The sequence below is a fragment of the Puma concolor genome, chromosome D3 (assembly GCF_028749965.1).
Source record: "Puma concolor isolate L17-30 chromosome D3, mPumCon1.1.hap2, whole genome shotgun sequence".
Lineage (NCBI taxonomy): Eukaryota > Metazoa > Chordata > Mammalia > Carnivora > Felidae > Puma > Puma concolor.
This window is the reverse complement of record NC_141678.1, coordinates 9,490,338-9,504,469: the sequence shown is the minus strand read 5'-3', so window position 1 is coordinate 9,504,469 and position 14,132 is coordinate 9,490,338. Positions and strand designations below refer to the sequence as shown.

Sequence of the window (14,132 nt, the reverse complement as noted above, 5' to 3'; positions counted from 1 at the left end):
AAAGACAACTATGGGATGCTTGTGTTCTAGATGCTTCTTACGTAGCAAGACAGTCTCCTCCCTGAAAGGACTCGCAGTCCATGCTGGAGGTTGCATCAGGTGGGGGTAAACACGGACTCTCCCAGCAGTCTGAAAACACTGAAAGATTACTGGGGGGGCGGGGAAGAAACACTTCCCTCCCGTCCTCTAGACTAGGCCGGCCCCGAGGGCGAAGACAGACACGCCCTCCCGAAGGGCAGACCCGCCTCGAGGAGGGCGGATCTGGGCCGGGCCGGCCGCCGGGCCCTCACCCGACCCCCGCGAATGCGGCCCCGCGCGGCGCCCGCTCCTCACGTGTCCCTCCCGGCCCCGGGGTCGTCTCACGTTCTGCTTCCGTCCGACCCTTCCGACTTCCGGTAAAGAGTCCCCTACCCGCACCACCGCGCCCACCCGGCGTCGCCACGCGGCGTCTCTGTGTGCCCGACCCCCGATGCGCTCGGCGGCCGCAGCTCCTCGGGGCCCCGCAGCGGCCATCGAGCCACGCCGCTTCGCCGCGGCCAGGTGGCCCGGGCGGCGCTCGCTCCCGCGGCCGGCGCGGCGGGGCGGGCGGGGCGGCGGCGGCGGCGCGGCTCCGGGCCCGTATCCCTCCGCCGCCCCTCCCCCGCCCGGCCCCGGCCCCCCTCCCTCCGGGCAGCGCTCGCCTCCCTCCGCCTCAGACTGTTTTGGTAGCAACGGCAACGGCGGCGGCGCGTCCCTGCCCGGCTCCCGGAGGCTCCTCGGTTTCAGCGGGCCTCCCCGCCCCTTCGTCGTTCTCCTTCTCCCTCTCGCCGGCCCGGGCGCCCCCCCGGCCGCGCCATCCCGCGCCTCCCCGCTCGGCGCCCGCGCGTCCCCGCCGCGCTCCGGCGTCTCTTCGGCGCGCCCGGCTCCCGGCTGTCCCCGCCCGGCGTGCGGGCCGGTGTATGGGCCTCTCACCATGTCGCTGAAGCCCCAGCAGCAACAGCAGCAGCAGCAGCAGCAGCAGCCGCCCGCGGCTGCCAATGCCCGTAAGCCCGGCGGCAGCGGCGGCCTTCTCACGTCGCCCGCCACCGCGCCGTCGCCGTCCTCAATCTCGTCGTCTTCGGCAGTGGCTTCCTCCTCCTCGGTGGCGGCGGCGAGCGCAGGCGGCGGGCGGCCCGGCCTGGGCAGGTGGGTGTCGCGCCCCAGCCCCTTCCGCTCCGGGCCTGGACGAGCCTGGGCCTCGCGTCCCCTCCCCCGCGGCCCACACCGTCGTCCCCGCCCCGTGACCGGCCTGGCTTGGTGGGGTGGGCTGGGGGCCCGCAGTGGGGGTGGGGCTCCCACTCCCCTCTGGAGCCCGGGGGTTTGGGTGGGGGCCGCTGCGGGATCCCTCCGGAAATGTCAGGTCGTGTCCAGTCTCCAGCAACATCCCCATCCCCTCCCCCAAACGGTCAAGATGGAAGGACTGGGCAGCCTCCCCCTCTCCATTTAAGTGTTTGGGAGGGATTCACAGGTCTCAGCATTTGTCAGTCTCTGTTCCTCCTTTAACCCCAACATGGAGGGGATGCTTGGGCAGCGCCCCCACCCCGCGGTTTAAATATTAACGTGGAATGGTCTTTAGGTTTTGGTTCAGTCTCTCGAAACTTGCCAACTCCCCCATTGGGGAATAACGAGGGAGGGGGGAAAGTTAGGGCAGCGTCCCCCCTGTCCGTTAAAGGGGTAGCCACGGGGCTCATCTGGAATCAGTAGGGTCTGTGAAGCGCCCCTAAGCACCCCCACTCTCTGCCCTGGGAAAGGTCGAAGAACCGGATTGAGGCGGGTAGTGGCCCCCCGCACCCCTCCGCATTTAAATCTAACACGGTGGCGGGGGCTCCCGGACGCCTCTGGAATCGTCGGGCTCCGTGCAGTCTCCCGCAGCGTTCCGCCCTCCCCCACCTGAGGAAGGGGTGGGGGAGTGCCCGGCCCCCTCCCGGCCTCCCTCCTTCCCCCGCAAGGCCTCTCCGCCGCGGGTGGTGGCCGATCCGCATTGCTGTTTCGAGGCCGCCGAGGAGAAGGCGCCTTTGAATAGCGGTGGGCGAGGGCCGGACCCAGGCGTGCGTCAGAAGTCCAGGCCAGATTGGGGACATAAGGGGATGGTGGTGGGTGGCAGGGAGCGGGCACGGTGCATTTTTCCCAACCCTCACCCCAGTTTTTGAAATTTCGAGCGGAGAGGGATTGCAGCTGGGGACGTGGTGGGGTTCCTAAAGGCAGAAATGCAGGTGTTTACTTGCGTCGTCTCCCCCTTTCCCCCACCATGCACCTAGGTTTGTGGTAGGGACTAGGATCTCTATGTTGTCTCAGTTAACCGGGTCTGACTCCGGAGGGTGTGTTTGTACGGGAAGGCCTGTTGGGGGTGTGTGTGTGTTGGGGGGGGGGGGTGGTTGTCAGTTCGTGTTTCACGAACTAAGAAAAAATGCTTAGTGTTCAAACGGGGCAGCAAATGTCAATAGACTCCATTCCATTGTGGCCAGTGTCCTTAACTTGGGGAGTGCCGCCAGAGCTCACCAAGGGCACGCAAGACCATTTCCCTTGTGCCCCGAGCCCATCCGTGTTGCCGGCACTACCGTGCCTTCGTTAGGCCTAGGCGGGGTTGGCAGATTCGACGACGAGGGTCCTCCCTAGACAGACATCCTGGGCTTTAGAAGGTGGGGTAAGAGGATTTTTTTTTTTTTTTTTAAATTTCACGCACTGAGTTTTCTTTTTGAAAACAGGTTTTCAGCAATCTATTTCCAAAGAATTCTCATTTATGATAGGAGAAGTTATCCGTCAAGATGAATCAGAGCTGATTTTTAAGGAATTGTGCTTCCTTCTAGGGAGGGGGAAGGGCCAACATTGGTTTTCTTACTTCTACCCTACCCACACACCCGGAGTCGCCCCTTCTCTGAACCACCCACAAACGTTAACCTAGTCCAGCTAGTTCAGATGAAGTGCTTATTTTCCCAGCTCTTTCACTTAGGATTCTGTAATTCCGTTTCCCTTTTTCACTGGCATCCGTGGTGAAAAACGGAAAAATTTTGTACATAATTTTTATTGAAAAGGGTATCTTTTTTTTCTTCTTAGGTCTCAGAAATTTGGCAGATATATTCAGCTTGTTCAAATAATTGAAAAATAATACTTACGCTTTTAAGTTGCATCAGCTCTCCTTAGGCTTAAAAATTTAATAATAAAGAATTTGTTCCGGAGTGGCTTAAGTGATCAAAAAAATATGGAATGTTTTAGTACCAAAGATCTTTTTCTGTTTCTTGAGGCTTGACGAACATCCAAGGTTAATTTAAATTCTTCCTTGCTTTAAGTTCTTTTATTTGAGACATAGATTCTGGCCCTTAACTCATTTTGATAGGTAAGAGATGTTTTTATTCTTATACAGGATTTTAAAGGTACTTGTAGAATTCCTTTTGATTTTGAACTATTGTTCCTGGGTTCTTTGTAAATTAATTACAATTTCTAGAGTCTCCTCACATTACATTTGTGTGTATCAGCAGTTAAAATACGTATCTGGGGCCAAAGGTGAGGAAAGAAAATGCAGCTTTGGGTTTGACATGTTGAAAAGTAGTAAAATATTCTTGAATGTCTAGAAATTCACATGTCGTCTTTAAATAACATTTCATCATATTTGACTTTTTTTTTTTAACTTGAATAGTGGATTTTCATGGCTTTCAAAATTTTATTCTGTCTTAAATTGTCATGTATGTTTTAGAAGGTGGTTTTATATTAGAACAACATACCCATGATATTAAAGTCTGCATTAATCTAATTCTTATTTTTGCCTTTTACATTTTCATGTTTATGTGGCTTTAGCGATTATGTATGTTATTTGTGTTGTTTTTTTCTCCTTAGCATTGTGTTACAAACTTTTTTTAGGTTTTTGGTTAACCATTCTCCTATTGTTGGAATTTGGGTTTCCACCTTTACTATGCTAGATAGTGGTGCAGTAAACATCTTTATACTAATAGCTTTTGGCTTCAGTCTAATTATTGCCTTAGAGAAAGTTCCCAGGAGTGGTTTTTACTAGGTCAAAGGGCTTCAAGATTTTTATGGCTCTTGCTAGCTGTGCCATATTACTCTTCAGAAGACTTGTATTAGTTTCCATTGCCAAGAAGGTGGCTCTTCTATAGAATGGTTTCTTTGTCAAACACTGTGGGGGATTTTCAAGGGAAAAGTTGCACTTACTGTCAAGTGAATACGTTATTAAGTGCTTTTGTTAGCTACCTGATTATTTATACTTGAGTTTGAATTTGGTTTCTCTGAGGACTTAATGAAATAATATATGGGAAGATGCTTTGAAAACAGTAACTGTTAACACTAATGAGGATACATGGTTTATCTATTGTGCTCATACTTCTAAAGACTCAGTTACTAAGTAGAGGAATGAAAGTTCTGAGAAACTTGTTCTGAAGCTTTTGTTGTTGTTAATCTCCCTTACTCATCTAAAAGTATTTTTTATTAGTTGTTAGCCAATGACCAAGCTATCTTTGTTAACTTTTATATAATTTCATGGCACTATTGGGAATTATCACTGGCTAACCCATATCTCTTCTACTCCCACATTTTCTTCCCTATTTAAAAAAATAATGGGTTTACAATTCTGTTACCCCATTCCCAATCCTAAATAATATAACATTACAGTTTCTTTGGATACAGGATTAAATGTGAATAAAAACTTATTTTAGTAATTTTCAGCTTAGTACTTTCATTGCTTCTTTCTCTGAAGGCATTGCAACTTGGAAATTATGCTGCAACATAGTGTAATTTTTCATCATGTTCCACTTAAATATTTGCAAGATACTCGTCTTTTAAAATATTTCTTAGAAGAGCCTAAAAACTTTGACATCATTGAACACATAAAATTATTGAAAATCTACGTACAGGCAGTTATAAGTGCTTGGGATATGCCAGTGAATAAAACAAAGATAGCTGCTTTTCTGGTGTTTACAATTTAATGTAATGAACCAGACAATAAACAGGAGACATTAAATTAGCACACTAGATCTGATATTAGGTAGGAGCTATGGGGGATTAGAGGAGAGCAGATTAAGGGTATAATATGGGAATGTGGGGAAAGGAAGTGGGATGCAGTTTTAAATGGGTTGGCAAGGCTTCTTTGAGCAGGTAACATTTGAACAAAGTTTTGAAGGTGAGGTAGTTAGCCATTTGCTTTTGATCTAGATTAATTAGTCATATGGCCCCATTTGTAATTTATAAGGTTTAAACTGCATCATCCTTTATTCATTCTTTTACGTGTGTATTGATAATAACGAAATTTGTAGTTGGACCAAAAAAAATTAATTGGCATTTAGGTCATCAGAGGTGAGCTATAGAAGGCTATTTATTGAAAGGTGTACATTTTTGGTTTTCTACTGGGCTTATTTATTTTAACCTAATTGGCTTAATTTTCATTCTCAGTACCTAGAGAAAAAATACACTTTTTAAGTTGGGCAAACACCTACATCAAATTGTCTATCTTTGTCAAAAAAGTAATCCTGTAGTTGCTTAAAGATACTGCATTTGAAAAGTCAAAACCTTCATGGTGTATTTTCCATGTCTAATTAGACCGTTATAATTTTACACAGGGGATGTTAACTCATAACTATTCAATAGCCGTATGTTTTGACTTAAAGGAGGAACTGATTTTTAAAAAAAAAAATTGTTTTTGGTCCTATAGCTGTGTTAGAATTTACTTTTACCATGGCAAAGTGTGTTTTTATTTTGTAATTCTTATTTTTTCCTGGTTATTTCTTATTTCATTGAACTGTTTCACCGTTGAGAGATGTAAGGCTAATAGGGCACTGCAGTGCCTGGGTGGCTTAGTCGGTTAAGCATGTGAACTCTTGGTTTCAGCTCAGGTCATGATCCTCTGCATTGGGCTGAGGTGGGCTGAGCTGCCAGAGCAGAGCCTGCTTGGGATTCTCTGCCCCTTCCCCTGCTCCTCCTCAAAAGAATACTTAACTAGGACTTAAGAATGTAGAATAAAGGAGGTTAAGGCATTCATAGATGTCAGAGAGAAAACCGGTCTTTGGTTCTTGCTACAAACGTTTCCAATTGACTAAAGGCTGTGCAACACTCCATTAGAACAGAGAAATGGCTGTGGGGGAAGCCAAGTCTGCAGGAGAGGGATAGCTGGGCTGGAGGCCACAGCTCAGGTCCAGGACGGCAGGTTAGTGCATTCACCAGAAAGCACTTGCTTTCCAGTCTCTGGGATGCTGAGGATTTCCTTAGACAAGAGCAAAGTGTTTTTGTTTTTGTTTTTTTAATTAAAAAAATTTTTTTAAATGTTTGTTTATTTTTGAGAGAGACAGAGGGTGAGCAGGGGAGGGGCAGACAGAGGAAGACACAGAATCAGAAGCAAGTTTCAGGCTCCAAGCTGTCAGCTCAAGAGCCTGATGCAGGGCTTGAACTCACAAACGGTGAGATCATGCCTGAGCCAAAGTCCGATGCTTTAACTGACTGAGCCACCCAGGTGCCCCGAGCAAAGTGTGTTTTTATACCTTGAAAAAGGTGTTAAGTTTTTTAGAAGATTTTTTTCCCTGGAATTAAAATTTTCTATTTTGGGTAGTGATAGTATTTTGGTATCCTATAAAGAGTTGAGCCTGAACAAAACCCTGATTTTGTAGCTATTTCAAATGAACGTGACAACTTTGGTGGACATGTAAATAGAGTTTATTAACAGGCCTGTCTGCTACTGTATCTTTTTAAGTGGAAGTACTTGTTTCTGTTTGTTTGGTTTTTGGTTTGTTGTGAAGCGTATCTGGGTCATCTATGACTGTTACCCTACCAATGTTTTAGGTCAATACAGTGGTCTTTTTTAGCAAGAGTGTTACTAAAATAAAAAAAGTAGAAAGCTCTTTCCTCTTGAGGTCTTTTTGCTTCCTTAGATGTTAGTCTTAAAAAATAGGGATGTTTTTGCTCTGTGCTGACAGCTCAGAGCCTGGAGCCTATTTCCAATTCTGTGTCTCCCTCTCTCTCTGACCCTCCCCTGTTCATACTCTGTCTCTCTCTGTCTCACAAATAAATAAACGTTAAAAAAAAAAAATAGGGATGTTTTTGTCAGAAAATTTACTCATCAGTGAATGTGAAGCTGGTATCAAGCCTTTGAAAGGTTGTAGCATCTTAATCTAGAATTTTAACGTTCAGAATTTTAATTTTGAACTCCTAACGTTTCCTTGCATTACTTATGCTTGGGAGAAGTTCGAGCTGTATCTTAATGTGTTTTCTGATATCCTTAAAGTATATTTTTCTACTCAAAAAGAATGTCTTATGCTTTTGAATGTTCTTCGTACAATAGTAGTATTTTCCATTGAGGTGCTTGCCAAACAAAGCAGATTTGCAGTTTTGTAGGCAGTGGTGTCATGAACCACTTCCCTGTTATTTAAAACGCCAATTAATTCAAGAGATTTTTATATCTCTTATATATATTTAATATATGTATAAAATTTCATACTTTGTGATAGGAAGATTTGTAGAGAATGTGGTCGCTGATCTACAGGGGATCTTAAGCTGCCTGAGTATAACGGAGATAAGAGATGTATTTGAACCAGTGTCCAGAACAGGTTTCTTCTTTTTCTTTTTTTACCTTTTTAAAAAAAAAATTGGAGCATAGTTGACACATAATGTCACATTAGTTTGAGGTGTACAACTTAGTGATTTGATATGTTTATGCATTATGCTATGTTCACCACAAGTATAGCTACCATCTGTCCCATTGCATCACTATTAAAATATCGACTGTTTTCCTTATGCTCTTTTTATTCCTGTGACTGACTTCATTTCCCCCCCCTTCCCCCCGGAACTGTCAGTTTATTCTCTATATTTATAGTTCTGATTCTGCTTTTTGTTTATTCATTTTTTTCAAGATTCCATTTAAGAGTGGAATCATATGGTATTTGTCTTTCTCTCTCTGACTTATTTCACTTAGCATAATACCCTGTAGGTTCATCCATGTTGACTCAACAGAATAGATTTAGTCTTTTTGTTTGTTTGTTTGTTTGTTTAATTTTGTGAGAGAAAGAGAGAAGGGAAGGAGAGAGAATCCCAAGCAGGCTCTGTGCTATTAGTACAGAGCCTGATGCAGGGCTCAATCTTATGAACCATGAGATCATGACCTGAGCTGAAGTCAAGACTTGGACACTTAACTGTTCCACCTAGGCACCCCAGAACAGATTTATTCTTGAAATTAGTAGAGAAACAATCTTGTTACAGGTACTGCCTCATTTATATCTGAAAGTTCTGCCTCTTATAATTTGAAAAATAGTAAGTTGTATATACTCATTGTAGAAAAGATTGCTGAGAATCAAAAAGAAAGCCCAAACTTCTTTAAAATCATCCACAATCTTTCTTTGAGTAGCTACTGTTGGAAGTTTGGAGTTCATCTTTTCAGACTTTTTATAAACATATATATGATAAACAAGATGGAATCAAATGGTACATACTGTTTTGGATTCAACAGTATATATTGTCTTTTAAAATATTTCCCTCACGCCTGGGTGGCTCAGTTGGTAAAGTATCTGACTCTTGATTTGGCTCAGCTCATGACCTAAAGGTTTCCAGCCCCAAGGCAGGGCTCCCTGCAGAGCCTGCTTGGGATTCTCTCTGCCCCTCCCCAGCTCACACTCTCTCTATATCTCAAAATAAATAAATAAATATGCTTAAAAGAATGTTTCTCTTCTAAAACTCTAGAATTTTAGAGGAGGATGAAGAAATAACAGAAAATCTTATTTTAAAGTGGAAGGGAAAAAACCCTAAGCTTTGAAAAGTTAGGGGACTTGCCCAAAGCAACTTATTTGTAGAATTTTATTATATCCCTCTCTTTAAATAAACACAGACCTAGACGTAAACAAGATCATGCTGTGCATTTTACAGAATGCGACAACCACAGGCAGTCCTTGACCTTCAAGATATCTTTTTGTAACCTTGAGGTTTGGCTCAGTAAAATAGGTCTGGTTCTTTATCTTTTTAAAAAATACGTGTAATTTTGTGCATATGTGGTATGAAATCGACTTAAATGTTAAGTCCTTGGTTGTATTTTTAATGGCTTGGTATTACGAGTCTGGGGTTGCTTATGAAAATTTGTCAAAACTATTAACCTCAGGTTTTGTTTGCTGAAAATTATTTTCAGTTGTGGTCACGTGAAAATCTGAAATTCCTTAAAAAAATTTTGTTTTTATTTAAAGTTTATTCATTTTTGAGAGAAAGAGCATGAGTGGGGTAGGGGCAGAGAAGGAGGGAGACACAGAACTCAAAGCAGGCTCCACGCTATCAGCACAGAGCCTGACGTGGGGCTTGCATGAACTCTCGGGCTTGAACTCATGAACCGTGAGAACTGTGAGAACCTGAACTGAAGTTGGACGCTGGACCAACTGAGCCACCCAGGCACCCCTGAAATTGCTTTTAATTTATTTTTACGTTTTTAGACTTTTTTTTAATATTTATTTATTTTTGAGAGAGAGAGAATGCTGATCAGGAAGAGAGAGAGGGAGACACAGAATCTGAAGCAGGCTCCAGGCTTCGAGCTGTCAGCACAGCCTGACTTGTGGTTCAAACTCACAAACCCTGAGATCATGACCTGAGCCGAAGTCAGACACTTAACTGACTGAGCCACTCAGGTGCCCCTTATTTATTTTTATATTTTTAAGGTTTTGTTTTTAAGTAATCTCTACACCCATCTTGGGGCTCAAACCCACAGCCCTGAGATTAAAGAGTCGCATGTTCCACGGACTGAGCTAGCCAGGCGCCCCTGGTATCCCTTTTAGTTTAAAAATATTCTAATGTGAATTGCTTATAGTATTAGCCTTGAAGTGGCTGTAAAATAACAATTTCATACCACGTTTAATAGCTAACTGCATTTTGGGAACTGGATAAAATGGAATTCTATGATGGTGTCTTTGTAAATCCCATCAGTTTGTGGTATGAAACTTGTCGGTGATGTAATAATGAATGTGACTTACTTTTATTAAGTATATAGAAACTTCAGAATGTTGTATTCTTTTAAGAATATTACCATGAGATGCTTTATCTAACAGTTTTGTCAGTGGTCAAATACTTTTGATTGCCTCTATGTTCTTAATGCGTTTTATGAATCAAACAATATTTTTAGCAGTAATCTTTGTAAATAGTCAAAATTAATCTTGATTATAGTTTTAGTTAAAGAAAAAGCTAGTTTTGTACTAAATTGTGCATTTTTCTTTTGGGTCTCAAAAACTTTTTTTGTGGAGATTGTGTAGTTATTTTCATTACTGAAATATACTTGATAATTAAGTAAAGACAAGACCTACAGTTTTTACATTGAAGCTTGTGGAGATTGTAGAAAGGACGAGTTCTTCATGGCCTCTTTCAGAGTTTACTTGCTTTTACTTTACATGATTTACACATTGCCAGCAATAGAAAGGCAAAACTTTTAGAGGCAAACACAGTGACAGCAGTGAGAAATAAAAATAGCATGACAGAAAGTTAAGAGATGAGAGAATTACAAAAAACAGACATGAGAACTAAAGAATATTTCATTTGGCTTTTAGTTACAATTCTATGCCTTAGTAGACGAATCATTACTATTTCATAGCACAGTGTTGTTAATTGATGTGCTCATAATAGTGACCTAAGACAAAGTTAAATTGCTTTTTATATTTTTCGAACTGTAGGTCATGACCCCTTAATAAAGTGTAAAATCACTCTAGTGGGTCATGACAAGCATTTTTAGAAAAATGAAAAAGAGTAGAAGATACTAGAATGCATTACATCGTTAACTTCTGTTTGAGTTAACGTGTATATACTGTATTACAATGTACAATGTAATACTTTGTTGATGTCACTGATTAGAGACATTGAGATACAGTAAAAGGATTGAGGAAGGGTTTTGTAGTTATATCTAAGCTGGGGTTGCCAGAATTAGCAAATAAAAATATAGGATGCTCAGCTGAACTTGTATCAACAGTGACTAATACTAAAGTATAGTGTGTCCCACATTGCATGGGACAAAATTATTCATTTATCTGAAATTCAGATTTAATGGGGCATCCTTTATTTAATCTGGTAACTTCAGTCTAGGGTAGAATCAGGGCTTACCCCTTGGTAACTAAAATTTAAGCTCTGTGTGGGCAGAAACTTGATTTTGTTTGCTACTGTGTACCAATCTTCTGGAGCAGTGCTTGGCTGTAGGTGAGGTGTTTGAATGATTGGGGCAAGTCACTCACTCTTGTGCTCTGTTTCTTTATTAAAAGGGGAAAAGAGTACCTTAAAAAGTGAGATTACTAAATTTCTGTTACATTCCATTCTTGGTACATAGTAAACTCTTGGTATGTTTGTTTGTTTGTTTGTTTGTTTTGAGAGAGGTGGGTGGGGGACAGGGGCAGAGAGGGAGAGAGAATCCCAAGCAGGCTCTGCACTGAATGCAAAGCCTGATTCAGGGCTTGAACTCAAGAACCGTGAGATCATGACCTGAACCAGAGTTGGATGCTCAACCAGCTGAGCCTCCCAGACACCCCCCCCCCTTTTTTTTTTTTTAGAAAGATTGTAGGGGGAGGGAAGGACAGAGGGCACAGGGAGAGAGAATCTTAAGCAGGCTCCTTGCCCGGTGCAGAGCCCCACATGGGGCTTGATATTACAACCCTGGAATAATCATGACCTGAGCAGAAATCAAGAGTCAAACACTCAACTGACTGAGCCACCCAGGTGCTCAGGTCTCAGTTGTTTAGAATTATACAGATTTGGAGTTGGAAGTGGCCCTGGTGGATTTTTAGTTCTCATTCTTCTTTACATGTGAGGAAACTAAGGCCACAGAGCTTATTTGCTAGAGTTCTCCCATCATTGGCTGCATGGCTGGCTTTAGAATCTTGTTCCCTTTTCTTTCTAATAAAATCTATTTCTTTTTTTTTTTTAATTTCTTTTTAAGTTTTTATTTAAATTGCAGTTAGTTAACATGCAGTGTTAGTTTCAGGTGTACAAATAGTGGTACTAATAAGATTTCTTAAGACTTGTTTTCAAAATTTGGTATTTATTCAGTAATGTAAGAAGAGATCCATCTATCCAGAAAAAAATCATTGTCTAAGTTTTTCAGTTAGCAAAGCTTTTACTCTACTTTTGTTCTTTTTTGTTTTGTTTCATATGTTTCAAGTGAAAGTGTCTCTTCAGTCCTTTTATTATTTTTTTTCTTCAGTCCTTTGTTTTTAGTTTATTTATTTTGAGAAAGAGTCTCAGAGAGAATGAGTGAGGGAGGGGCAGAGAGAGGGAGAGACCGAATTGCAAGCTGGCTCTACATCACCAGTGCATAGCCATGTGGGGCTCAAACCCACAAACCATGAGTTCATGACCTGAGCCGAGATCAAGAGTCAGACTTTTAACCACTGAGCCACCCAGGTGCCCCTCTTCAGTCCTTTTATTCATTTATTTATTTACTTATTATTTGAAAGAAAATTTTAATGTTTATTTTTGAGAGAGAGAGAGAGAGAGAGAGAGACAGAGAGACAGAGAGTGCAAGCAGGGGAGGGCAGAGAGAGCCGGAGACACAGAATCTGAAGCAGGCTCCGGGCTCTGAGCTGTGCTGACAGCTCAGAGCCCGACGCGGGGCTCGAACTCACAAACTATGAGATTATGACTTGAGCCGAAGTCGGGTGTTTATGCGACTGAACCACCCAGGCACCCCTCTTCAGTCCTTTTTTTTTTTTTTTTTTTTTAAATAATTTAACTTTTTTTTTTTAATTTACATCCATATTAGTATATAGTGAAGCAATGATTTCAGGAGTAAATTCCTTAAGGCTCCTTACCCATTTAGCCCATCCCCCCACCCACAACCCCTCCAGCAACCCTCAGTTTGTTCTCCATATTTATGAATCTCTTTTGTCCCCCTCCCTGTTTTTGTATTATTTTTGTTTCCCTCTTGAGTCCTTTTAAATGAAGTTCCTCTGTAGTGTTTCTAGCAGTCATTCCTTTCCTTTCTTCTGTGACTATCCTGTTCCGATCCTTATCCTACATGGCAAGTAGGTTTCACTTTGTATGCCAATTCTGATTGATTAGAGTGTTATGTAGAGCATTCTGAGATTTCATTTAGTCTTGGGGAAGAAATGTGGATAGAGAAGGAGGTGAGGTGAGTCTTTATATCATGGGCGCCAGAGGGTATCTACTCACTGTAGCTTAGCAAGCATCCCAGTTGGTCTCTCTATGTCCAGACACTTCATCCATACTCCACGGCCCTAAGACTCTTCCCCAAACATTTTCATTATGTTCCATTTCTACTGAGAAACTTTTAGCGGCTCTCATTATTAGCTGAATCAAATCCAGACTATTTGGCCTGATAGCCAGGTCCCTTTACAGATTGTGTACACTGTATTTATTCCCCAGGTAAAGCAGATTATGCCAGTGTAGTCCTCTTCATCCTCTTAAACATAGTCTTTAATGGCTCAGCCCAGATCTTCTCTTGTAGTGTCTCACTGTATGTACCTTGGGAAAATGTGGTTCCTCCTGTGCTGATGTAGCTTTTTTGGCAGGTGTCATTCCTGTGGTATTGAACACACAGGGCCTTGTATTTAAGTGTAGCAACTCCTCCCCTCACAAACTTTCTCCTTAGAATGGACTCAGATAGGAGCAAAGCTACTTCCTAGAACAGAAGTGAGGTGTTTTGGGTTTTTTTCCTGGTTGTTTATGTTCATTTCATAGTCCACCATCCCTGTTATTTGTAAATTTTCTGTGTTTACTGTGTTTAAACTTAGTTTATTATTCCTAAAGCTGTCATTTTCATTCAGCAAGTGCAGCAGCAGTATTGGCAGTGCCGGTCGGAAGAACACATTTAACTATGGTGGAAATGAGAGATTGGGGCACTGGCTGCCCTAGTCAGAGGAGCATGTGACTCTTGACTTCAGGGCGGTGAGTTCAAGCCTCACAATTGGGTGAGAGATTTCTTAAAATTGAAAAAGATGAGAGATGAAAAAAATAGAGTATTAGGAAAATGATGGGTTGGGACAGGATGGGTTATTCTGAAGGAGAGAGAACAAAAAGTACCACGTCTAGTCAGTAATAATCCACCAAAGATAAAGAGAATTAATAGATGAGATGGAAGAACCTGGAAGTTCGCAGCTAATGGTGCTAATTTGGGAGAAGGCTAACATAGTGACGGTGCTACTGCTGGAACCCCAGTC

At 42.7% G+C, this 14,132-nt stretch overlaps 1 protein-coding gene and 1 long non-coding RNA gene across 10 annotated transcripts in view; both read left to right on the top strand.

The window, feature by feature from the left end:
- The first annotated feature begins 454 nt into the window (after nucleotides 1-454).
- The window catches only part of ATXN2 (ataxin 2), a 118,602-nt gene continuing 104,924 nt past the window's right edge, over nucleotides 455-14,132 (top strand). For all 9 annotated transcript variants that reach the window (XM_086681697.1, XM_086681695.1, XM_086681693.1 and 6 more), the window contains exon 1: nucleotides 455-1,164. In XM_086681697.1, the coding sequence (XP_086537823.1) occupies nucleotides 470-1,164 (695 nt within the window). In that variant the 5' untranslated portion in view covers nucleotides 455-469. The remainder of the gene's footprint in view (nucleotides 1,165-14,132) is intronic.
- Nucleotides 1,941-8,651, top strand: LOC147575293 (uncharacterized). Its single transcript, XR_015242227.1, has 2 exons — nucleotides 1,941-6,919; nucleotides 7,061-8,651. It is a non-coding gene; the product is annotated as an uncharacterized LOC147575293 (long non-coding RNA).